The 27263-nt window shown below is 41.2% G+C and overlaps 1 protein-coding gene across 3 annotated transcripts; it reads left to right on the plus strand.

Annotated features, from left to right (window-relative positions):
- Positions 1 to 373: 373 nt before the first annotated feature.
- On the plus strand, positions 374 to 26667 carry scml2 (Scm polycomb group protein like 2). Of its 3 annotated transcripts, none has more exons than XM_030048611.1 (14): positions 374 to 439; positions 3903 to 4002; positions 4354 to 4422; positions 5227 to 5297; positions 6206 to 6440; positions 7021 to 7109; positions 7460 to 7703; positions 21291 to 21610; positions 21875 to 22004; positions 22179 to 22385; positions 23629 to 23799; positions 24648 to 24863; positions 25379 to 25533; positions 25859 to 26667. In XM_030048611.1, the coding sequence occupies exons 2-14, from the start codon at positions 3981 to 3983 to the stop codon at positions 25982 to 25984; spliced, it is 2055 nt and encodes a 684-aa protein (XP_029904471.1). In that variant the 5' UTR covers positions 374 to 439; positions 3903 to 3980; the 3' UTR covers positions 25985 to 26667. The 3 variants fall into 3 exon arrangements, with proteins under 3 accessions (XP_029904471.1, XP_029904472.1, XP_029904473.1); XM_030048612.1 differs by having other exon boundaries at positions 25382 to 25533; XM_030048613.1 differs by lacking the exons at positions 374 to 439; positions 3903 to 4002; positions 4354 to 4422 and having other exon boundaries at positions 5277 to 5297; positions 6211 to 6440.
- The last annotated feature ends 596 nt before the right edge of the window (positions 26668 to 27263 follow it).

Here is a 27263-nt window from a genome sequence, read left to right on the forward strand (position 1 = left end):
AAATTAAACAAGCTTGTTGGGCCATCCTGAGACCAATTAACGATTATATTGAACATTTGAAGAAAAATATAGTATTTCCCCCTCCTCTCTGTGTTCAACTTTCCTGTCAGCCACTCACAGCTGACATTTCACCGTTCAGTGCCTGCAGGTATTTCTCAAGCTCTTTCATTGTCATCTTCCCCGCTGTATCACAAGCCGAGCGCATATATGCAAGTATTTTCGTTTCCATATGTCGTGCAGTTTATTATCAAGGAGCAACACAAAACATTTGCAACCTAATAAGACGGCCAATTAATAATTCTCTCTCTTTTTTTGACCTCCAGTGGAAAAATATGAATTACAGCTCTGCGTGGTGGACATGCGCGGAGGTGCAGCGAACATGGCGGCTCGCATCTGATAGAAAGTGAGGAATCTCTCATCAAAATACCTTGTCCAAACGGTGGGTACGGCTCGCGTTTCATCCTTACTTTAATGGATTACAAGTTAGAGGTTTCACTCTGGTTTGTTTCACGGGGTGTACGCGAAAGCGATCGGCCTTGTCGATATTGTAAACGCAATGACAAAAAGAGCATGTGTATACAGTAACGTTATTTCTCGCAGACGTAGAGCCTGGTGCGTATCGTTACAGTAGAAACCATTGAACTCTGCGGATTTCGCACCGCGTTTTTAAGCCACTGAATTCCTCCGGAGCATTTTAGCGACAGCGGAGGAAAAGCTTTTGGCGTGATCCCAGCTGACTAGCACGTCCGTTGTTGCAATGTAGCGCCGGGTTATAATGAACGCCGTCCCGCCCACAAAATGTGATCATAACCCCAAATGGAAAATGCGTCACACACTTTTCTTCAAATTTAATTTTACGGTATTAATTGTTTTGCCTCTTCACACCCCTGACCCCCCCACCCCCTCCCCGCGTTACACCCCCCTCCTCCCCCTCGTCCTCCTCCTCCCACCAGCCTAAATCATGCACATGGCAAGTAAAACAGGCTTATTTCCAACGACGAACTACTTAATGTGCTGTTGGGACTTGGATCATGGGCTAAACATCTCGGGGATGACGGCCAACTTGCTGCTTAGGGTGCTAAATTAATCTGAAGCCATTCTGTGTCACCCATCCCGTGTAGGTGACGCCCACTACTAAACAGCGCAGCGGCTCACACCCCTCAGTAATATGATCTTTATTCTCCAGTCTACACATCATCCTCCCAAACACACACACACACACACACACACACACACACACACACACACATGCACACGGAGGGTGACCGAAAGGCGACCGTTTCTCAGTTTGGGTAAAAGCGATTTAAGAGAATCGCCTCAAATGCTTGTTTCTTGGTTCGAGTAAAAAGGGAAAATTCCCCTTCAGTTCAACACGCGGATGTGGTTTAGCGTAAACTCACCTAAACTCACTTTACCCACCTTTGTAGGCGGGCATGAAATCGTTACGGTGCAAATGTGCGGTACAGTTCAGGCCTAGCTCATAGTCACCAGTGTCAAACTGATGTCAGTCATGAGGATGTGATGTAAACTGAAGAAAACGATCATTTGGGAATGGAGTTGATTTTTGTCTACAAGAGTAGTTTCCTTTACTTAGATCTTTCTACTCGCTTGATCACTGATCTGACAGATGAATGAAACTAAGTTGTGATTATGTTATTCTAATGCTGTGCCTTCTCAGATAGGGCCAATAACCTCATCATTTGTCAATAATAAGGACTATTTCTGCTTGTTATTAATTAGTGTCTTTTTCAAAACTGTGATGCACAACCATTTTCCATTAAGGGGCATTTTGCAGATCATGCATATGAATAGAATGTATTCTTGAAAAGCAGGACTAGCAGACTTGAAATGAGCAACTTCCTCATTCCACCACAAACCAAAAAGTCTACATTATTTGCATGTAAATAGAAAATATGTTAACTTATTACAGGTGCAAATTACATGTTAAAGTTTGGGTTAAATATGTTGTTTAAGTTAGGATTGTAATGTTCTGTGCATCATGTTATAAAGTGTAATAACTTTAGTTCTTTCCTGCATGATTGATGTTATTGCATGTGGTGCTTCTAAATGTATGAAACTGCACAGAAATAACCAGCTTTATGTCACTATAAAGTCTAATTTTTAATGTTTTTAATGCAAAAATGCTTTATAATGCACTTGAACGCAAAAACAAAACACACTGACTGAATACATTGTTTTTGTTGTATGACTTGATCATTTGTTTTCCAATTTAGAAAAAAGCTACACTTAACATTTTGACAGCTCTTATCAAGCACTAGTTGCATTAACTCGTCTTGAAACACGTTCTCGGGTCAGTTTTCAGATCTTCTCATTAGGAGGGTTTTGTGAACATTGCTCTAATCCCAGATGAGCGCTTACCTCTGTGGAAATGGGGGTTGTTAAAATTAAAGTGCTTCCTGGTCTGCTGGGGGGTTTTGTGCGACCCTCTTGAAGGAGGCAGACAGAGCAGAGCAAACACAGAGCCGGTGTGGAGATGGGCGAGGAGCGGAGCTGGAATCCTTTTCATGTTAGCCAGCAGCCTTCCCCACATCCACACGTCTTAATGGCATTTTATGGCAGCTTGGAATCTTTATGGCTCCCGGCTCAATGGGATTCACAGCTAAGACAGAAGGGTCTCCAGAGGGAGGGACAGCCACAATACGCTGCCAACGGTCAAATATTTTGAACTGGGGAAAGGAAACACCGTCTGGCTTCTGGAGTGATTTTAACCTCACAATTTTTGGATTTCATTTGGACTTCATCACTTAAGTTTGAATCTTTTGTACCTTGAGCTTAATTACCTGTTTTTTGTTTTGTTTTGTTTGTTTGTTTGTTTGCACCATGTAAGGACTTTGCAGGAAATCCATGTGATTGTAAAGCTGAAGTGGATTATTCCTCCAGATTTCCACTGAAAAAAGTGTGGTAATAGCTGTATTATAATTCTGTTTTAATACTGACCTGTATTGAACAGTACTTTTAACAATTAAGTCGTATTGGTGCATCATTAGTTAGATCCTGTTCAAAATAAGCAAGACAAAACTGGCAAACAAAGGTACAGCTTCTCTAATTCACATTCTTTTGTCAGAGCAGCTTGTAAAATAACATTGTCAAACATGTCAGACAACATTACACGTGCTGTTTGGTTGATCAATTTATCTAGAGTTCCTTGCATTTGCAGCAGTTGCGGTGTGATGTTTTATAAATATCACAGTTTTGGTAACTATGCACAACAGGCCTATTAAATGTTTGCACAGGAGAATAATGTAGGGATATTACAGGGATGTAATGCATTCATTACAAGAGCTAAGTTTTTGAAGTATGATGTTTTAATTAGTGAGGGCATATTGTAATTAAATAATTAAAATGATCCTAATTATAATAACTAAAACAAGGATACTAGAATTTTTGATTATGTTGCAAGATTATGATGATATGATTACCAAAGTAGCTTTCACGAGTTAGAGTTATTGAGTGAACTACTATTAAAAGAGAATTCAACAAAACACACTTACGTGTACACAAAAAAAAAAGAAAAAGAAAAAAAAGAACAACAAAACCCCCCACAAAAGTAATGAGCATGCATGCAATTTTACATAAAATATAATGGCTGGAGATAATGATCATCTCATTGGTCAAAAATTCAGAAGAAATAAATTTAAAAACTTTCTTGTATCTCTAATAGATTGATAAATTACCATCTCGAGATTTGAAATTGTTTGTTTGTGTGTTTTTTTTTTTTTTGTTTGTTTTTTTTAAATTTTATTTTACTTTTTAAAAATTCTGGTAGCCTGGATATTGTGGTTGGACTTTATGACCTGTGTGTGTGTGTGTGTGTGTGTGTGTGTGTGTGTGTGTGTGTGTGTGTGTGTGTGTGTATGTGTGTGTGTGTGTGTGCTCTGCAGTTTATGTGGAGGGAACTGGCAAGGCCCCTGCCTATCTGACTTCAGCTAATCTGGAGCAGCACACTCCCCAGAGGCATCATGGGTAGAACACCGCACAGAGGTACGTCTCAGAGGTTTAGTGAGCCGTCACTGGACTGGTTGTTGGTATTTTGCTTTATCATGTATGCTACTATAAAGCCCTCAAACTGATTTTTGGCTTTAATTTGTTCATCTCAGTCAGAGCAACAGTGCACATCTGACAAGAAACACGGTCCATCACTGGAGTTTCTCAGCAGAGAATTAGAGTTGGTTTGGTTCAGATGCAGATCTATTAAGCAGATCTGTTAATTATTGGCATGTGCACAGACCAAAGGCACAAATTAAAAAAAAGGCTTTATTCTCATATTAATTACATTCTGTATATTGGAAGCTCTCAAATGCTGACGCGTGGTTGAATCACCTTTGATTTCAGATCAAAAAGAGGAGAAGAAGGAGAGACGAAGCAGCATCACAGCAGGCTCCGCTCTCGACAAATCGAATGGTTCGTTCCTTGTCTTTCTGAATCCTTTCATTAATAGCATATTTTACAAGTTTTGGAGTAAATATCTTTTCCTCCAGCCAGTTCTGTCTTAATGTGAGCATGGTGATCAGGAATCTATTCAGTAACGCCAAAGGCAGATTTACAAAAGAGCTTAAGAGGTTGCCTGAGAGGAAATGTGAGGAAGCAGTTTGGGCTACTTTTTAGTGCAATATTGTTTTAGGATTTTTTTTCTAACCTTGCTTGGATCCTCACCTAAAAACTTGTCCAACATGACCTAACTAGAAACCACAATGCCAACAAATATAAAAGTATGATTCCCTCCCCCCTAGCTGCATCCCATAGCTCTCTAATTTAATAAACCATTTAGAGCAATTATTGAGGGTATTTATGGTTTAAATAAGCATCTTAGACTATGAGAAAAGGTTTAGATACCACTGCTGTGTGACAAAAGGTCTATCAGATCAAACTGTTTACATAGCTAATGTGCTAATTTACAGTATTTTGAAGCTATGGTAAAAATAATAATAATAATAATTAGGAACTCATTTGAGAGCTTTACTTTCAAGAATGTCATTTATTTTGTATGTTTTTTTCTCTCTAAAAGCAAAAAAAGAAGAAAGTTAAGCAAGTATTTTTTGACTGAATAATTTTCTTTTTGTCTTAGGACTAAAGTCAGATTTTTTTTTTTTTTTTTTTTTTTTTACTTGAGACAAATTTGGCCAGTGTTTGTTTAAGTGATGTTATTGTGTGTATGCTACAGTTACTAGTGTTTTCATAATTTCATCTTTTCCTCCGTGTTTCCAGAGCCATTCAGTTGGGAGGAGTACCTGAAGGAAACCTCCTCCATCGCAGCCTCGCCAAACTGCTTCAGACAGGTATCAGAGCATTAAGTCACAATTATCACTGGTCCCATGTAATTCAGCTTTCATGACTGTTTAGTTTCCTGATTTTTTTCAACTCTACAGTGGCTCAGTGTATGAAGAATGTCCTTCATTTTGCAAATATATGTTGTTTATCAAGTTGAAATCCTCACAGTCAGAAGCATTTCAAAACTGGACATTGATTGATAAATAACACCAGTTCCTCTAATTCACATGAGTTAAACCTGCTGAGGTGTTTCAGGGGTTTGTTGAAGCTTCCTGTTGAAAATCCAGCTGTGATTCAAGTGTATTTTGCAAGCTCTGTACTCATTTATATTTTCGAGTTAGTAGCACATGGATGACACCCTCAATGTCGCTGTTGTACAAGTGGGAAATTTGGAAATTTTGAGGGTACTTGAGTTGTGATGTTCTATTATGGCAATAATAGTTGCTTTCTCTGGTCTAATTCGATATCTGGTGTATCTAATTGTACACACACACTGAAAAAAAAAAAACTTCCAAAATCCAGCCATGTTTGATGCTTTCAAGATGCTCTGCTTAGCCAATATTTCTGACTAGAGCTCTTGAACACCAATCAAGTCTGAAGCTCATGTTGCTTTATTAGATATACGAGCTTTCAACATGCTCTCGAAGGCACTGTTACTTTTTATATGCCCGTTAAAAAAATGCAGTATGAAAATGCAAAAGCTGAAGATCCAACCTCTTAGTCAAAGCTGAATTTTAACAATGTCTGCATTCGCCGTTTCTGATCATATATGTCTGTATCAATACAGGAAAGTTTAAGTCCTATAATAGGGCCCCTTTAACATCAAGTAATACCAAACATTCAATCATAATCAATCAATAAAATACATAGTACTGCGTGATAATGAATGAAGGCGTGTTTGTCTGACCCTCTGCAGGCCAGGGTTCCCCCCTCCAATGACTTCAAAGCTGGTATGAAACTTGAGGCGCGTGACCCCCGCAACTCCAACTCTGTGTGCATCGCCACGGTGATGGGCATGATGGGCACTCGTCTTCGCCTGCGTCTGGACGGCAGCGACAATACCAATGACTTCTGGCGACTGGTGGACTCGTCAGACATCCAGCCAATAGGAACCTGCGAGAGGAACGGAGACATGCTGCAGCCCCCGTTAGGTACGTGAGGCCTTTGAAGCGTTTGGATATTCATCTATTTTTGCAGCGCTTTCCATTTCAGTGGAACATCTCTTAAAATGCATTTTCTTTCCTTTGATTTGAATTTTTTTTTTTTTTTTTGGACAAATGAAATGTGTCAGTACATAGCAGAAAGCAGGGTGCACCAAACAGCTATCTTTCTCAAAATACGATAGATGCATTTATTAGTTAATTTGCAATAGTAAGTAAATGATATAGAATTTCATTGAGAATGTTCATATTGCCCAGTATTTCATTCACTCTGACACTCTGGTAATTAACTAGTTTGTTTGAAAGTTTTAAATATGAATAAGTGAGAGCGTCTGCACGACTAACTTGTGGTGCAGTGATGAATTCATTTAATATTACTCTGTGAAAATTTGCCTTGTAAGAATATTTGATAATGTAATATTTATGTATCAACTGCTACATTTATGGAATAATTATGAAGGGACATTTTGGCTAATTGACATTACATTTTTCCACATTTGTCACTGACCCATCATAACACATTATTCACAGTCAGCAGACGTTTGAGGTGTCGTTTTGCCCATCTGACCAGGTTTCAGGATGAACGCCTCCTCATGGCCCATGTTCCTCTTGAGGACGCTGAGTGGAGCAGAGATGGCCCCTGCCTCTGCCTTTAAGAAGGTACTGACATGTATTTCACATATACTAGCTGCTGACTGCTGATATTTTGTGCCAATATTCAGTATCTTTCAATTTAACTACTAATATTCCCCCCAAAAATCCAAGTTTTCAGTGTTTCCTCTTAAGTTAATTTACAAAAAAAAAAAAAAAAAAAAAAACACTGAAGAATTAAATAAATAAAATGTGTGTGGGGGCGTATCTTTTATTGCAGCTTTTGCAGGCTGTTTTTAGCCCCATCATGTTGGAAGTGCGTTACTCTCATGCTAGGAACGCAGGAACGTTTGCATTTTTATCGTTTGACACCCAAACTGAGAGGCTGTGCATGTGTTTGTGTGTGTGTGTGTGTGCAGGAACCGGCCCGCCCCTCTAAGAACTACTTCCAGCCTGGTATGAAGCTGGAGGCGGTAGACAGGAAGAACCCCTACCTGATCTGTCCGGCCACGGTCGGAGAGGTCAGAGGTCAGGAGATCTTTGTCATGTTTGACGGCTGGAGGGGCGCCTTCGACTACTGGTGCTCCTACGACGCGAGGGACATCTTCCCCGTGGGCTGGTGTGCCCTGACCAAACACAGCTTACAGCCGCCTGGGAACTTCTGTAAGTGCTGCTCTGGATTTTTTTTTTTTCCTTCACGTTATCACAGATAGTTTGTAGTTTGTAATTTATTTGGACAGATGCCATAGCAATATATGCAGACTGTTTTTTCTTACTTATGTCATGATGGTGTGTGTGATTCTTTTGAATGCAATAATAGTGTAAGACCAGTGCATGATAGATTTTGGAGCACCTTGCTGCATAGATGTGCACATTAACAGGGAAAAACAGGTTTTCTTGAAACTGCGACAGCTACTCAATAACATGTCTTACATGAAGAGGAGTATGCTGACCTAGAGTTATTTGGTAATTAAATCATTAATTAGCTTAATGAATGGCCTCATTAGCCTGTGTGTTTGTATGTGATACTGTATGTCATGGTGTTAATGGTGGGGTTGTTAGGCGGTTTGAGTGCTTCTTGTTTTAGATTGAGGTTCATTTCCTTGGCACCTTTACTGTCAGTGCCTGGCTTCAGAGGTGGGTAATGGCCTTTGTGCACTGAAGCACTGGCACCTACACACACCTATTTTGTTCTTCCTGTTGCTGACTGATGAGCTTTGGCATCCATTGTGGGCAGGTTTTTTTTTTTTTAATCTTCTTAAACAATTAATGCACACTGACTGCTTTTGTCCACTAGAGAGCAGCAAAAGCACAAACTCTGATGCGTAGGCTTCACGTCTGCAGGCTGCAGGCTGAGTTGTGTTTGGCATAGTGCTCAGTATAATTCTTCCAGGATGGTGTCTGTCTTGCGAGTATGGTGAATAAAAGTGATTGATAAGAATACACACTTTCAGAATTGAGTGTTGTCACATTGCACTATGCAGTGTACTTTAAGAGGTAAAAACAAAACTCACAGAGCCCAGAACAAACACATCAGCTCAGGAATGATTGATTTTTTTTTTCCTTTGCCTTCTTGTGTGGCTCTTTCTCTGCTCTCTGGTGTGTTGGCTGCTTTAGTTGGTGGGGTTGTGACCTGCAGCGCTGACCTCTGCATTCAGTCCACATAATTCCCCTGAAGATTTGCTTGGCGTGTTTGAATAGATTTCACTTTCTGAAGAGGAGTTCTTTCATTTCTGATCTTTTTCCTTATATATTAATCTGCTGCTTTACATAACCACAGGCTGTTTTTTTTTAGGATGGTTTGATGCTATCCTCAGTTTGGGTTTGTTCTTGGCTCCAGTTTGTCCTTTTGAAAGATGTGACAATGCAGTTTGGCAGTTGGAGCAAAGGCAGGCAGAGCCACAGTCTGTGATTTTCCACAAAGACACTAATTTAGTTGTGAAAGCCCAGGAACTGGTTTGTTGTGTTTCACTAAAGTATGGCCAAATGCAACAACTTTCAGATTTAAAAATAATAGGTTTTAGTGTGCAGCTACTCCGCAAAGGCATTGTTGTGTTAAAGGGAATAGTGCCATGTGTCTTTGAACAGTTCCAGTTAGACCATTTAGTTTGAAACTGTGTCTGATGTCAACAGAAGCCCACTTATATTGGTCCTGTTTTGTTTTCTTGCAAGTTCAAAGGAATTTGATCCAAAAAGAAGTTTTCATACAGACGAAATAAAATATGTAAGAGTTGACCTATTGTTAAATGTATTTGGGTTGTTGGCCTTGTTTGGAAAACAATAATTCAGGTTTCACTATTGAAAATACATTTTGTGTCCTTACATTCATATGAAAGCAGCCCAGAATAATACCAATAAAATGGAAGTGATGCAGTGATGTTTTAAATTTTGACAGTTTTAAGAGTCTAACATGAATCTTTCAAATGAGTTGACACATGGGTGCCTTTTGATTTCTAATCAAAATAACTATTTGTTAAGAGGAAGCTGTAACCAGTTATTGCGTATTAATTTAAAAGCAGCCACACAGTTTTCAAACCTCATCTCTTGGTCAGATTAATAATGCATCCTTAATTAATTATCCACAGTCTGAGGAATAATGCACGTGCACATTCACATGTAGGTCACTCACGTAAATTAACCTATTTCAAAGATTTTACGATGCTTTGATTATTTTGACATTTACATTATACGCTAATCTTAATTAACATGAGTAAAACTGTATATAGCTGTTGTTTAATAGAGAGGGGTTTTTTGTGTGTGTGATTTTTTTTTTGTTTCTAATCTCTATACCCAGAAAAACCTATTGTTTTCCCTGTTTAATGATAACTAAAGTAAGGTAGCACTTTTTTATATATATCTTTATGTAGTTATTCATACATTTATATACAAGTTTTAAATAGTGAATTCCTGATTTTGGAGAGCATGCCAATCAATCCCTCTTAACTCTGAACAAAATCTGCCGTTACTAAAAATGAATAAATAATGAGTAAATTAATAAATTAGTAATTAAATATATCAAATTAACAGGTAAATAAATCTCTACCTGTTAAAGCAAACAATTATTTTCAAAAGTCTCAGACAATTATTAAATGTATATATTTTCTGTATTTATTTCTCAGAATATTTATTTCCATATATATATATATATATATATATATATATATATTTATTCACCGATATGTTCATTATCAGTTAATTTATTCTCCTGTGTATTTGTTTGTGTATTCATTTCAGATTTTTTTATTTACATTTTTTTATTCAATTAAATTATTTTTTCTATTCTCACATTCATTCCTTTATTTCTTTCCCTCCACATTTATTTTACTTTATTTATCCTTTATTTAGCCAGGGATGTCCCATTCAAATGCAAGATTTTGTCTTCCAGGGAGTTCTGGTCCAGACAGCAGAACAATTAGTTTCACAAAAAACAAACAAACAAACAAGAAGATTTTTAAAATGGAAAATATTCAAAGCAGAGAGTGCTTCTAAGGTAATGATAAGGTAATAATTTATTTCACTATTTGCACGTTGCTGTATTTCCTTGTCTGTATGCTAATCAGTCAAAGTGTGCCACGTGTGACGTTACAGCTGCTCTGGTTGATGAGCAGCAGATCGTGCTGATATGTCGGACTCGCCTCAGTCCCCTGCCTGCTAAACCGCACCCACACTCCAATGCTGCATACAGGAATGTGACAGAAAGAGAGAGCAGAGTACTGGTCCAGGTCAAGTGGGCTGCATTTTCCTTTGGTGGCTGACAGTTTAGTCCAATTGCTGAGGCAGGCGCTGACTTTTACTGCTCAGTAGTTTGGAGGAAGTGGCTCACCACAGATGTCTTCCCAAGCGGCAGGGAACTTGCGATCTGAGCAGTCGCTTTTTGCTGAACTATAGCCGATTGCTCTTACTTCACAGTCTCTTGAAATAAATGAAGTTATTATTTATAGCTGAATGCTCTTGATTAACGCCTAAAGGACGGCTAATTTTGTGAAACTAAACCTCAGTTTGACCTTCCGGAGAGTAGAGCAGCAGAAGATGTGAAACCAGACTGATAGCACTCACTAATGATCTGTAGTTGCTGAGTAATTTCTGAATAGATGTAATAAACCTACAACCAACGAGCGTGGCTACATGGTGTTATGACAGAATCAATCATACTGCCCCCACAATCAGTAAACGTGATCTACTTTATTGCATTTTTTTTTTTTCTGTTTAGTGGCTCATCTTACGAACAGACGTAGATGTGGGATTGCAGCCTCAATAAACTTTTATGAAAGATGATGATGAAAATATTTAAGCACATCGTCTCCTCTATTATCCAATATAGGAATTTAATACGCATTTAACCTTTTTAACCTTTCGCGCTCAAGGAGTCCCAGGCATGGGTGTGATGATGAGAACCATGTAGATTCAGCCATAAAATTTGGTGCTTGCTCCACAATCACTTCAGTACAGTTGTATATAATTTACATTTTAACACTTACTCTTTATGAAAACCACCAAGCCTATAACCCAAGTCCATCTCAGCCTTTTCTGCAGATGTGTGTGTGTGTATGTGTGTGTGTGTGTGTGTGTACTAGAGGAAAGGTTACATTTACCAAACCAGAAAATACAAGAAAAAGTGCAGCCTTTCACACAGTTGACACTGACTAATTAAAAAAACTTGTTATATATTATGTTAGACTCTCCCAAACACAAGAGCAGAAGTATTTTGTCACACAAAGAGTGTCAAAAATGTCCAAAATGTATGTCAGTAGAATTTCATTAATTTGCTGTACATGCCTTAGACCCAAGTATTACCTGAAAAATGGGCATGGGTCATGATGTTCCAGTAATAAGCAATAATAGCTGTATTGTGATACACACTATGTGCCGGTGATAAAGACATGTTTCTTAATGGAGAGGACCGCGCCTCACCTGCTTTACTGCACTGAATGCGAGGACAACAGCGATATCCCGTCTGCTCCTGCCCTTAAAGATAGGAGAATTTAATGGAAGTTTTTGACTGCTTTCACTCTTTATATTTGTTCATATCCAAGACACATATGGCGCACTGATTTTCATTGGGGATTTTTATTGCGTTTCCATTTCAGGAATTTCTATTTCAGTTCACCATAAAAGATATGGCAGTAAATTCAGGCATCTCCTATTTTACCTCTTTCACATCAGTGGTTTGAAAAAGCACTTTTCAAGGATCCCCAAACATGTAGACTGTGCTGAGACCCCCGAGATAATAAGAGCATGATGCCCATCCCTTCTGTGTGTGTAGCTCTCTCTCTCTCTCTCTCTCTCTCTCTCTCTCTCTATATATATATATATATATATATATACACTATATTACCAAAAGTATTCGCTCACCTGCCTTTACTCATACTATGAACTGAAGTGCCATCCCATTCCTAACCCATAGAGTTCAATATGATGTCGGTCCACCTTTTGCAGCTATTACAGCTTCAACTCTTCTGGGAAGACTGTCCACAAGGTTGAGGAGAGTGTTTATAGGAATTTTTGACCATTCTTCCAAAAGCGCATTGGTGAGGTCACACACTGATGTTGGTCGAGAAGGCCTGGCTCTCAGTCTCCGCTCTAATTCATCCCAAAGGTGTTCTATCGGGTTCAGGTCAGGACTCTGTGCAGGCCAGTCAAGTTCATCCACACCAGACTCTGTCATCCATGTCTTTATGGACCTTGCTTTGTGCACTGGTGCACAGTCATGTTGGAAGAGGAAGGGGCCCGCTCCAAACTGTTCCCACAAGGTTGGGAGCATGGAATTGTCCAAAATGTTTTGGTATCCTGAAGCATTCAAAGTTCCTTTCACTGGAACTAAGGGGCCAAGCCCAGCTCCTGAAAAACAACCCCACACCATAATTCCTCCTCCACCAAATTTCACAGTCGGCACAATGCAGTCTGAAATGTACCGTTCTCCTGGCAACCTCCAAACCCAGACTCGTCCATCAGATTGCCAGATGGAAAAGCGTGATTCATCACTCCAGAGAACGCGTCTCCACTGCTCTAGAGGCCAGTGGCGGCGTGCTTTACACCATTGCATCCGACGCTTTGCATTGCACTTGGTGATGTGTGGCTTGGCTGCAGCTGCTCGGCCATGGAAACCCATTCCATGAAGCTCTCTGCGTACTGTACTTGGGCTAATCTGAAGGTCACATGAAGTTTGTAGCTCTGTAGCAATTGACTGTGCAGAAAGTCGGCGACCTCTTTGCACTATGCGCTTCAGCATCCGCTGACCCCTCTTCGTCACTTTACGTGGCCTACCACTTCGTGGCTGAGTTGCTGTTGTTCCCAAACGCTTCCATTTTGTTATAATAGAGCTGACAGTTGACTGTGGAATATTTAGGAGCAAGGAAATTTCACGACTGGATTTGTTGCACAGGTGGCATCCTATGACAGTTCCACGCTGGAATTCACTGAGCTCCTGAGAGCGGCCCATTCTTTCACAAATGTCTTGTTTCACAGTCTGCATGCCTGAGTGCTTGATTTTATACACCTGTGGCCAGGCCAAGTGATTAGGACACCTGATTCTGATCATTTGAATGGGTGAGCGAATACTTTTGGTAATATAGTGTATATATATATATATATATATATATATATATATGTACGTTTTCCCTGAATGGTCCTGGACCCCATTTTGGGAACACTTTCCCTGTGTTTGTCTGTGGAAAGAGCTGCAGAAAGAGCTTAGATTAGGGCTGGGCAATTAATCGAATTTTATTTGCAATTACAATTTTGGCCTCTAATAATTATGAAAACAAGATAATCGAGATAACAATTATTGTGCCGCATTCCATTTCGCAATGTTGATTGTCTTATGTTGTAAATCCAGCGCACCCCTTTTCCTTTGCAGCGGTGTGCTTTTGTCCCTCCTTAAAAGCCCAAATTCACTCTCCACCAGTGCCATGTTTATATTTACAATTAAAGGAAACCCACTGTTAAAAAGACAAAATAATCAATAAATGCATGATGTTTCCAAAGTCAATAATTGTCTTGAATAATCGGGATCTCAGTACTGACCAAAATAATCAGGATTATGAATTTTGCCATACTGAAGCATCCCCAGTTTAGATTGACATAATTCATTTTTAAGGGAAATACTGTTCCTGATTATCAGTCAGCACCTAATTATATGGTAATTACATCCGCCCATTACACAGGTATGTGCCTATGTGATTTACTAATAAGCAGGAATTGAGTGTCTAAGGTTTAGCTGTTTAGTTTTTTCTTGACATTTAGACATTTTCCATCAACCATTGTGAAAAAAAATGTCCCTGGAGTGAGCCTGTTCAATTTAAAATGTGTCTGTTTTTTTTTTTTTTTTTTTTTTTTTAAACCAGGTTTAGCAGCTGTAGTAAATATCAATCATGCTCATATTTTTTGTACATGCATTACATCAGGACTAATCCAGCAAATTACTGCCCTTTACCCTGTTGTTGGTATTCACTGGTCAGGAAGCATGTGGCTTTAAATAACCCAGGGCCACAAACTTGATTAATGGGAGAGGTGTGTGTTGCTGTGTGTTGCTGTGTGTATGTGTGCGCTGGTTTGGGTCTGCTCTACTTTCTTGATGGATGACAGTAGTTACATGTCTGTCAGAAGGTCCCAAACACGTCCTCATTCCTCGGGCAGTGAGGCGGTTGACATCACAGCCTCTGTCCGGTGTTTTTATGTATCCATACAAGCAGAATGCAGCCGGATCTGCTCCAGGAGCACAGGAATTAGTTTAATCCTCGTGGGTGAGAGGAGCTGTCATGATGTTATGTCCTCACATCTGCTTCTGATCCTGGTGCCGAAATACCTTGCTGAGAGCTCAGTGGGACCATGCAGAGAGATTCAGATTCAGCAGCAGTCTTTATGTGTGCAGTTTTGGGGAAAAAAAATGTTGAATTAAACACAGGGTATCTCAGACTGCCAAACAACTAGCACTAACTGGCTGTGTGTGCATGTGTGTGTGTGTGTGCGTGCATAGGTGAATAAGGGGTGGCATGGTTGGAGTGTTAATGAGCTGATAATTAGCTGTATATCATGAGAAAACAAGTATTAGAGAGGGAGAGAGAGAAAGAAAGACTCTGTTGTTGCTGCTAAATCTGTAAAATGTCCAATTACCTTTCATGGAGACCGTCCTGCGATGACCCTGCTAAATATATTTGTAAGAAGCCACTGAGAAACGCTATAATTAAAAATTTTACAGTATCTCGCCAAGATGGAGTGTCATATTTAGTGTAGATATTTTCGTATGTGTACAGCTGGCACAGTAGCTGGTGTTTATCAAAGAGCTTTTTCATTAGATTTTACAGCTTTTGGCGTTTTTTTTTTTTTCCAGTCATTTTTTTCAGACTTATCTTTCAGTTTGTTGGGTGCTCAGTGGTTGGTTCAGAGGGGCATATGTTCAAATCTATTTGGTGGATCGACATGAAATTTGGTGACAACATTCATGTTGCCCGAAGGATGAAAGCTGTCAGTTTTGGTTACTCTATGACCTTTCCTGTAGCGCCACCTGCAGGCCAAATGTCAATCTTGCACACTAATATCTCAAAAACGAATGCATTGCATTTCCCTGAAATCTGGCTACAACAATTGTGCCGGCTAGATGACGATACTGGTCAATTTTTGTGGCTCCATGACCTTTCCTGTAGCACCACCAGCAGGCAGGAATACTGAAACAGTGGTATTGGCTGCTGTAGCACTTGGAATATTCCCTCTAGCGCCACCAGCAGGCCCAGCAGGGCATTGGCATTAGAGGTAACATTTAAACACTTATTTTAGTGTTTGGTCATTGGTAGTAAAATGGGTTAGAATGCAGTAAGAATACTGTATGTATTTACTTTAGTATGCACACGCTGCACTTATTTTTGTCTATTTAAAGCAAATAACTATCACATTCAACACATGTGCAACATTTTTTTCCACTTTTGGGACAGACACTACTTGGCAGACAAGCGATTAATTTATTAAGTAATAAACAATAATATAGAAAGCAACAATGATGGTTAACAAGCCAGTTTGACAAAGTTGTCTATTGAAGTATAAAAAATTGACAAATATGTTTTACAAGACACAAATGTAAAAATTTTGCTAACAGTGCATTTTATCCTACAATATCCAAGTCTGTATGTTTATAGCTGTCTATAACTTCTATAACTAACTATCTGTTAACCTTTTTTTTTTTTTTTCAACCTTCAAACATCTTTGAGGTTTGGCACTCACAGACACAATAAATCAAAGTCTCCCTTGGGGGTCTGGCAAGAATAGATTTAAAAATGCATTATGAATGCAAGAACTGTATCAAATAATAATGTATTCATAAGCAATATCTCATTAAGAAACACCATGCCGCACGCACCAGAATCAAAGACCTTCTTTTTCTCGGAACTGCAACATGAGCAACCTTATTTCTCCTTCTGGGAGCAGATTAAGATGTCTTTGTCTCACTCACAGCAGAGAGAGGGACTTTTCCAATACTCGCTCTAAGAAGGGCTGAGCTGCTGCTTTCCACATTGTTCCTGAGGCAGACTAGAGCCGGGGTCATATCCGACTATGCCACTGTTTCCTGATGCTAGACCTTGCCATCTTTCATCTGGGAGTGTCTGAATAGGCTAGGGTTACACGGGGGGTGGGGGTAGACGGGTGTGTGTGTGTGTGTGTGTGTGGAGGGGGTCCTCCTCCTGGGTTGTTTGAGTTTGTGTGCATGCTAGTGTGTATGTATGTCAGAGGGAGAGCTCGCTAATGTCCATGTGTAAACTGGTTTGCACTCTAACTCCAGGAGTCCCCCCCCCCCCCCCCCTCCGATCCAGTTTAACCTTTTACCCCACCCACCCCCTACCCTCCTTCCCCAGCCCCCACACCCTCTGCAGTGCCCCACCGTTAACCCCCCCCTCCCCCAAGCCTCGCTGAGAAGCAGGTGACTGATGTAGACTGTCGATACGGCCTACAGATAACATGAATAAAGCCCCCCCAGCCAACTACCCAGACCCTCTCTTCTTCCCTCTATCCCCGGCTCACTCCTCCCCCTCCTCAGCCCCTATGCAAATCCCCCCCCTCCTCTCCATACACACACACACACACACACACACACACATACTCCCTCTCGCTCATTCATTGGGAGGGAAGCTCTGCAGCGGCTTCAACCAGCAGCAGCAGCAGCAGCAGCGTGGGCTTTGTTGTGGACTACTGCCGGGAGAAAGAGAGAGGGGAGAGAGAGAATTAATATAGCAGATAGAAACACAGTAAATGGACAAAACACCACAGGTAACAAGAGTGTATTAGAGAGAGGGGAAAAAATATCAGAGGGAGAGAGGAAAAAAGACATCAAGACTCAGGAAAACAAGAGTTGTTTCACAGAGAGAACCAGGAAGCAACTGTGCTGAGTGACTGTTATTGTTACAGACATTACTACTACTACTACTACTACTACTACCACTATTACTGCTGCTGCTGTTGGAGCAACTACTATCAAAACCACCATCAACTAATCTCTGCTTTCTTGGTGGGGATTTTCTGGTGAGTTGTACGCATTTGCTTTTATCTTTTGCCAAATTGTATCTTTTCTAGTCTTTACTCTTTTGAACAAACTGACTTCTTTCACATGTTTTCTTTTACCTGTAACATAACACATAATTATCATTTAAAGAATGTGCAAGAACTTGTTTTAAGTGTAGTCATGTTGATGTTTCTAAAAAAAAAAAAAAAAATTAACTTTTTCTAGTACCGCCTGTATGCATGCGTGCCTCTTTCACATGCAGCAGTTTCTTTTTTTTTTTTCTCAGTGAAACTTCTGATTGCAGATAAGGAAATAGAGGCATCAGTATATATACAGCACATTCAAGTTAAACGCTGCATTTTTGTTAATGATCCACTCTGTTCAGGAAGTGAACCGGACAGGTATTCAATTCTGTTGCCCTCTGGGAGAAGACTATTTGATTGGAGTCGATATTTACTCAAATTATGTTTTTCGACACTGATGAAGTTAAGGTAAATTACCGTAAACTTATGATAACTGTTGTGTTATAGCCTCGGTGACGTATAAAAGGGAACTGAATTTAGTGAAGTTGAATTTGGTTTTTGAGTGACTGCTTGGTGTTCAGTGGTAAAAATAGCAGCCTCCCAGCTGGGTGTGAATAATTAACACGATTAGTTCATACTGTTTTCTTTTCTTTGTTTAGGTCATTGCTTAATAAGCACCTAGATTACATTTTGGAATGGTTAGTATTTGAAAATTCATTAGCAGCCATTTTTACTCACGCTATGAAAGTGTAGATTTCTAGACAGAATGACTCCAAGTCTAACAATGAAACAGTATTTGTCAGCCATAATTAAGCTCTGAGCACCATGTGTTTTTGATCATGTGTTTTTTTTTTTTTTTTTTTTTTTTTAGTTTATAGCGTCAGAAATTTGTTTATTGAAGGCCCAGGCAAAGATTTGTGGATTTCAGGCTCTTAAATGAATTTGTACCCATTTCTGCCATACATGAAGTTCGATAATTGATCCAAAGCTGGCCGTTCACATAGTTCGTGATACTGCTCTAACGCATTGACAAAGTGTAATGTGGGCTAACAATACGTTCCCATGGTGAAAAACTGGTACACTAAAACACTGCATTGTTTACACTGGGTGCCATTCATTTGTTGAAGTTTCTTCTTTTTCTGTCAGCTACACATACAATCACACGCTCACACACACCTGGGTCTTTGGGTTGTAAGCGAGCTCCTTGCCATGTGCTTCAGATTCACTGCAAAAGAACGGCCCTGCTTCCTCAGACCATATGTACGTACGGTTGCATGGGGTGTTTGTGGTGAGCCTGCTTGGCATGTGAGGTTGGGTTGGGTGAGGGGGTGTAATTAGATGAGGGGTACCCCTGCTAAGCCCTTCCCCCCACACCCCCCAGACAGCAGACACACTTCTCAGCGACCCCATTCTCATGCACAAACGCACACACCAACAGACACACACACACACACACACACCCTCATGCACACGCACACACATGTTCCCCCGGGCCGTGGCTTACACAGGTCAATGGGTCGAGCTGGAATTATATAGTCATGATCAGTACCATATGCCTCTGTTTTGTCACACAGTTTAAATGCTAGGGATGCCTTGCTTAGGTTTTTTGGGGCAGGCATAATTGCCATGGCTAACTAGTTTTCTATTACTAGTATCACACACTAAACTGATGCAGAATGATTCTATAGACAATAGCCCACGTCTCACATACATTTGGAAATGTAATGTATGAACACATATGCCCTATACCAGAGAAATGTTGTCATAACATATATCATCCTATATATATCTATATCTATATATCTAAATCTATATACATATATATCATGTATAAAAACACTGGGGTATGTTTTGTATATGGGTACTTAATACAGTATATGGCATGCATAGAAATCTCCTTTATGTACATGTATTACATTTTCATAAAAGATCGCCCTCATTAGGCTTCCCGAGTAACAGTGCAGAAAGAGATGTGATTTAGTATTTGTTAATTCAAAGATAAATTTTTTGCTGAAAGATGGTAGAATATGGCATCAGCCAGTAGTATGGAGCTTTAGAGTATGTGTTGCTTTGATGGCCCACAGGCAATTTCACAGAAGGATCACAGAGGGCCACCAACATAGATGTCCTTGAGAGAATTAAAATCTGCTGATACCGATTGGTACCCCACATATTTCACATCCGCCTTTGTGGGACTCACGGGTTCTAGCTCAGTCTGAATAAAGTGTGCCACTGGGTGACTGCATGTTGCTCCTGCCGCTTTCCTGTGAGCATGTATTGTGCGGCCGGCCCTGGTGACAGAGTGAGCCTTCACCCTTTGAAACAAAACACTGTTCTATTCTACTCCCACTTTCACTCATTTCCCAATTAAGCAGCTTTCAGGGTGCCCTGGCTAGCCCTCAGAGAGTACGGTAAGCCTTCCATAGTCTTTCCATATCGCTTCAGTCAAGGAGGCTCTAATGAAAGCCTCAGCCCCTTGAGAGCTTCCACATGCACTCTCCTGCTTTCACCAACCAATAGGTTGTATTGAAATAGGAGATGGTTATCTCTCCCCCCCCCTCCCTCTCTCACTCTTTCTTTCCTTCTCTCTCTCTCACATGCACACACACACATGCACGGTGATGATTATGTGATCATATCACAGAGTCACGGTCAGGCAAATGAAGACAGAAGCGGATGGTGGTGCCACTGCTTTTGTGTTCCTTCCTAACAATGCCGCTCCTCTCACTTTCTCTCTATTTTAGCACCTCGATTGATGGGCATGACTGTTGTTTCTGAATTGCAAATATCGCTTTCCTGAGCGAAAAGGCATTGTTTGCTGGCATGGAGAAGCAGGAGTGAACGGCCCATTAACATACATTGACTAACTAAGTTTAAAGGAGGCTATGTTTATCGCCCTTGGCTGTCTGTTTGTGTGCTTGTTTGCAAGGTATCTCAAAAAGCAAAGAGTGTTGTTTAGGTTTTGGAATTTGGTTCGATGATCAGTTGATTAGATTTTGGTGAACAATTCAACCTGGGATTTCCGCTATTATGATTATCCCTTTATCTGTTGTGCTGTGTTCATGTGCTGGGGGAAGATCTGACATCCAGGCCGTCCAAGCCAGCAGCCACACAGGGACTTCTGACTCTTGTCAGTTCGGGGAGGGGCTAAATACAAAAGAGCTGTCAATCTCAGAGAAGATACCAAAAAAAACCTGAAAACCCATCTCATATGCAGGGCGATACAATTATTCATTATTCCCTTTCTCTGTCTTTGTCCTTACATTCTTCAGCCTTGCCGTTCTCATTTGAGGTTAGATTAGACAGTCATCACGAATCCTGCCTTCAGGGTGCATTCAAATGTGACATTTCCAGTAATGCAAACCATGATTTGGCTTAAGCATATGAAGGTAGCTACAGTGAAGTTGGTTCTCTACACATGTCTTTGGATATCCCTTTGCATGGGGTGCTGACAGGTTTCTGGATTTTGTTAAATATTGATGATCTTGATTTTGTGTGTGTGTGTGTGTGTGTGTGTGAAGAGGGGGGTGTTTGCAAGATGATATTTTGTGCTCCTGATTTGGATTTGGATTAGTTTTTTATCTGTATTTCACTATCAGCGCCCATACTTACATCATTGTATTATCCTCTCTGATTATCCTTCTTCAGGGCCATCTTTATTGCAATCTTGAATGTGGTTCTCTCTCTCTCTCTCTCTCTCTCTCTCTCTCTCTCTCCCTCTCTCATATTCTGTTTTTCCAGTTACTCTTCCTGGTGCGCTCCTCGCCCCTGTCTCCTCCAGCTCAGCGTCCCTCCCCACACGACGCTCCTCCTCCACCCCTTCGTCCTCCATGCAGACCTCATACCGCCTGCCCAACCCCTTGCCGCCCCTCCCTGTCCGTAAGGGGGTCCGAGGTCGGCGGCCTAAATCCCAGACCATTGCCTTGCTGAAGGCAGCAGCTGAGGCTGCAGCGGCGGCGGCGGCAGTAAATGGGGCATCTCAGAGCCCTGCCAGAACTAGCTCTGCAACTCAGCTGACCCCCAGACCACACAAGAAGAGAGGGCCCAAGCCTGGTAGCAAGGTGAGATGTCACTCGAGTTGTCAGCTGCTGTGCTGCAGTTGGTGGGAAGAGGTGTTTTAGTGGATTTTTATGCAAGAATGCACTGAAGAAAGGATGAGAGCAGCTGTGCTTTAGAAGTTGCTGTTTCTGCTGTTCAGGTAGCGCAGTTTATTTGCATGTGAAGGCAGGAAAAAGTTGACGAGCGGCTCTAATAAATCATTAACTAAGAGCATATGTAGATTAAAGAGAGCTGATGGGAGAGGGTATGTTTGTTCTGTGCTCCAGAGGAAGCCCCGGGTGGTGCAGTCCCTGGGGACATCATCAGTTACAGCGGCACCCCCAGAGACCAGACTGAGCTTCAGCCAAGCCTCTGCTGACAACAGCCATAGCAACAGCCCAAATGTAGTTTGCACAGGTAAATTTGATAACACTTGATTCAATTCATTCCAAATGTTGAATGTGTACACACGCTTCCACATGCACAGAGGTTATCCGTTTAACAGTCATTGAAAAAGATATTTCAGTGTGTCGGATAAATTGCTTTCTTTTGTTCGTTGTTCATTGTTTGCCTTTTGTTGCATGATCCCAGTGTGTGTGTACGTGAACAAGCACGGTGACTATGGTCCTCACCTCGACCGCAAACTCGTGCAGCAGCTTCCGGACCACTTTGGCCCAGCTCCGGTCAACGCGGTGCTTCAGCAGGCGGTCCAGGCCTGTGTGGACTGCACCTACCAGCCCTCGGTGCTGCTGTCGTTCCTACAGAGCCAAGCCCACACAGGCGGAGAGGTCATCAGAGGTAAGTGTGTACGCTGCCGCACATTGTTCCGTCTGAAGCACTGTAAGCATAAGCAAAACGGTAAACGGTTCCCATAAACACTGCGCCCGTTCATCTTTAGCCAGGCTGCAGGATCTCTCAGTGAGCTCTAGTGGAAGGTAGACCTCCTGTGTTTTTGTAAAGTCAGTGCTAGATATATTCTAATGTATTCCTAACACCAAATGGAAGGGGCTAGCCTGGATAGGCAATCAGCCAGGTGAAATTGGTTTAAGCACACACTCATGGGGCATGAATGTCGCTGAGGCCCTGTGTGTGTATGTGTGTGTGTGTGTGTGTGTGTGTGGAATTAGAGAAAGAAAAGAAAGAAATAATAAAAGACAGTGCCCATGGCAGCAGCAGCTGATGTGAGCACTGTGTCTGTAATGAGAAGTGACATGTGCGTCTAACCTGGTTTGGGATGCTGGGATAGGGTCTCCCTGGGGGGCTGGACTGAGAAAGGGTGGGTGTGGTGTGTGTGTGTGTGTGTGTGTGTAGGGGTGGGTGGGGTGGCGTGGGGCGGTAGATATAACGAAAAAGAGGAAAATTTCTGCAAGCTTGGCTAGGGTTGGGGGAGTGGGGCTGGGGGTGTCAAGGGGGGCTAAATTACAGGGTTTTGTGCTTATAAAGGGAGGGTGCTGACCCTAAACCATCTGCTGTTTCTGTTGTGTTGTGTATTAGAGCTTGGATTGGGTCTAATATCTTGAACCCAACCTGACTGTGGATGAGCATTTTTGTCAGTACCCCGACCCAACCTGTGAACGCAAACAAAATGCTAAACCTGACCCTGACAAGACGCTGAAAAAAATTCTGTCTGAAACCGACCACCATCAGCCAGAGCCTCAGTAAAATCCATTATATATATTGTAAAAATGTATCTTTAGGCTCCTTATGAACCTTATGAATCTAAATTTAATGATAGGCTATTATCAGTCAAATCAATCCCAAAATCAAGTCTAAATGCCACTTTAACATTTTTTCATCAATCCATAATACAGCTTATATGCAATTTCCACTACAATTTTAAAACAAGTAGGAAAAACATCAAATCTGGAACCCAAGGCTAAAAATCTGACCCAGCCTTGTGCATATAATTGAAATTTCTATCCTGTCCAAACCCGACTCACAGTAAGTCTCAAGCTCTATTGTGAAGGCACAAGGTGTATATTTGTGTACGTGGGTGTGTGTGTGTGTACAGAGAATAAGTGTGTGTTTCTGTGACCTCCAGTGCGGTCGGAGCACGGGATCCGCTATGTGAAGCTGCCCTCTGCCTCCAGTGCCTCCTCTGTGCTGCGCTTCCTGGAGACCATGTGCCAACATCTCCAGAGCGACAGTCTGTTCAGCTCCCAGCCCTTCAGCCCCTACAGCAACACACGCCTCTACAACAGGACCAAGTCAGGTAACGACTCCCGACAGACGTCTGCGTTGAGAGAAATGATTGTGAAGGAAGGATGTTTTGGGCAAAACAGAAAAAAAAAGAAAAAGAAAGTGAGGGTTTAGTTTTGGGCCCACTTCTTATGATCATAAATAAATACAACTACACTAAATGGTGGCTTATTTTCAGAGTTAAAATGATAAGTGGAAAAATATGTGATTCTGTCTTTTTGGAGTAGACTAGATGGAGTTGGAGACTATATTTGTCACCGTAACCACTGACAGCTCTATGTCTGTCTGCTGAACTGACAGCAGTCTGAGGTGACTTCCTGTTTCTTGGCGTGGCTGTGCATTCACATGTGTGTATATGTGTGGTGTGTGCCTGATTAAATTATGCTCCTTTGATTAACAAACACATTGTAAGTTGATCCTTAAGGGTGGCAACAAAAATAACTTTCCAGCCGTTGCATATTTTATTGACTTAATGTGGTAATCTGCAGTGTAGTTTTGCTTTAATTTTGGCAACAGCTTTGCTCTGCTGTTTCTGCACTGCACTTCCTAAAGATCACTCAAAGTTAGATTTCTCTAGGGCTGTGGCTGTCGATGCTCATTTAAGCAACTTTTTTTTTTTTTTTTTTTTTTAAATTTTGTTAAATACAAATCACTATTGTGTTGCCAGTAACCTAAAACAAAGCACTTCTTGTGCACCAGAGGACTTTTTTCCCCAGTAAAGGCCTACCAGACAGAACAGCAAAAGTAAAACTGTCCATGAAAAAAAAAACAGAAAAGAAATAAGAGTGCAACGCTGCAGATTGTTTCCTGTTGACTAAGTCTTCCTCTGAGCCTTTCTGTTTTCTATTTCCATTTAACCAGAACCGCTGACCCACACTGAGAACGGCCTGCCGAATGACGATTCCACAAAGGATGCGGCTCCCAGCACGCGCTCCCACCGCACCACATCAGACTACCGAGCGCCGCAGACAGAGCGGCCATACTACCCCAGACAAACACACACACCGCCGCCCTTAAGACGAGTCAACTCGAACCCCTCTGAACATGGCCCAGTGCGCACACACAGACGAGTGGAGGGTGAGGTCACATGAAATCCATAAACATGCACATCCATACACACATACACAAATGGGTAAAAAGTTACCATCACCCCTATACCCCTTGATCTGATGCAATTTAGTCCTTTTGGGGAGCAGTTTTATCTAGCTATGAGACACTACATCTGCACTGCATAATGACAAACATTCAACATGTGTCACGAACACTTGGTTTATTTTATATCATAAAATAAATATCTTGATATTGATATTTGTGGCTATAAGCTTGCACAAATCACCTGTTGTTACCCATGGGGGACAATGATTGTTTTCGTTTGTGAATATTTTCAATTCAACAAATGAAATGAGTAAAATGCCCCCCCACCAAAAGGCACATTTTTCCTTTAATTTGTAATTTTGCTGGTATTTTATGAACCATCAAAGCTCATGAAAATTTGTTAATGTCTGATGCTGAAACAAACCTGTGAGTAAACATGTGCTGTGTAAATGAAGCCTGATTTGATCCCCTCCCCTCTCCCCCTTCATGATCTGTAGCAGCTAGCTCAACAACAGGCCCAGATCATGTTACACAGGACAAGGAGGGCTCGGGCCACGACGCCTCTTCCTGGTCGGTTGATGATGTCATCCGGTTTGTGCAAGAGGCTGACCCCCAAACCCTCGGCCCACATGTCGAACTGTTCAGGAAACATGTGAGTATTTTTCTTTTTTCCCCTCGCAAATCAATCGCCATCTTTCTTAAAAAGGCCAAACTGCCCTGAACTTGAACCGGCAGAGTATTGATCCATGGTGTACAATACATTTTCAGTCCCCGTGCTGTATATTATAAGTGCTTTGGTTAGATAAACTGCCCCCGCGCTGTTCCTCTGCGTCGTCGCTGCTCATCACAAATCAGCCTGGATTTTCCCACCAATCAAAGCCTTAATCAAGTCAAAAGCATTTTGATTGAAGTATTCTGACAGGAAGTGTTTGTGTTGTGCTCCCCTGCTGACTGCATGCTCCTCTCTCTCCCCGCAGGAGATTGATGGCAAGGCTCTGATGCTGCTGCGGAGTGATGTCATCATGAAGTACATGGGGCTGAAGCTGGGCCCGGCGCTCAAACTCTGTCACCACATCGAGAAGCTGAAGCAGACCAAACAATAGGCGATGAAGGCACTCTTCCTCAGTGACACACACACACACATACACACAGACTTAACAGGGATGTATTGCAGCGTATACCCACTTTAACTCACTTTTTAAGTTTGCAGAATAGTTTATATTTTTAGGCAGACATGAATCCAGCATATGCATCCTAGAAGGTGGCATTAGACAGATTATTATGGTTAGCTGATGTGAGTGTAGGTATGCACATAAATGAATACTACTCTTGCAAATACAGTCGGATTTTGTTATCCACTTTTTAATTTCCCGCCTAATCTCTGCACACACACACACACACACACACACACACATACACACTTTAGGGGTCAATGGTTGCCTGTCAGAGTTTCGGGATGGACACTCTGCAATCAAGTTTTGGAGGGTTAGTTCAGGTATCGGCAGTGGACCGCTCGCTGCGTCGTTTTTAACAATGCAATAACACAACCTTTCTTACTGATCGCTTCTCTCACAGCCTGTCGTCTGAATCTCATTTGTACAAGCAAGCAGGTGAATGTATGAAGTCATATGAGCGTCATTGCTAATAGATACAGGGCAATCTGAGTGCCTATAAACGAATAGAGAGAGGGACTGAAGGGTTTCATTCCAAAATGTGATGTATCCGTTTTGGACAGCTCGCCAAAATTAATCTGTGAATATTTATATTTACAAAAAAACAACAACAACTTAATTATATCCTCAAACGTGTCACTATTTTGTTGCTGAAGGACATAACATGATTTAGTAATAATAAGAATCAGTTTTGTCGAAGTGGATGTGTTCTTTTGGAACAAAACCTTTCTTCTGTTCTGATCCTGCAGCACATGCTGCAGATGTATGAAATCACTTATCTGAGAGAAATGTTTCTCGTCTAACTGTCTGTTTCTCCTTCTGCAAGACATTCAAGGTTAAGATTAAGAAGCTGAGCGCTGACTTGGCTATATGATTGTATGTATTATGCTCTGACAGTCTCAATATAAAACACACATACATGCACATGCACGCGCACACATACTCCAAACGACTGGAATACTGTAAGTGTTGTCATTAAAACAAAATGCATCATCGAGTTACATTGCTGTACAGAAAGTTAAAGTGCTCCTGAAAGATGACATAATGGAGGAGCTGTTTTGTATATAATCAAGCCAAAAGGGTTGTTTTTTGATATCATTTTGTACTGTAACAAAGTGTATCAACCTGTATCAAGCGTAAATGTAATCTAATTTTTTTCTGCCTGAAACAGTTTTGTGTGCACCATCAAATTAACTACCTACAGAACAAC

This window comes from Myripristis murdjan, chromosome 3 (genome assembly GCF_902150065.1).
Source record: "Myripristis murdjan chromosome 3, fMyrMur1.1, whole genome shotgun sequence".
Lineage (NCBI taxonomy): Eukaryota > Metazoa > Chordata > Actinopteri > Holocentriformes > Holocentridae > Myripristis > Myripristis murdjan.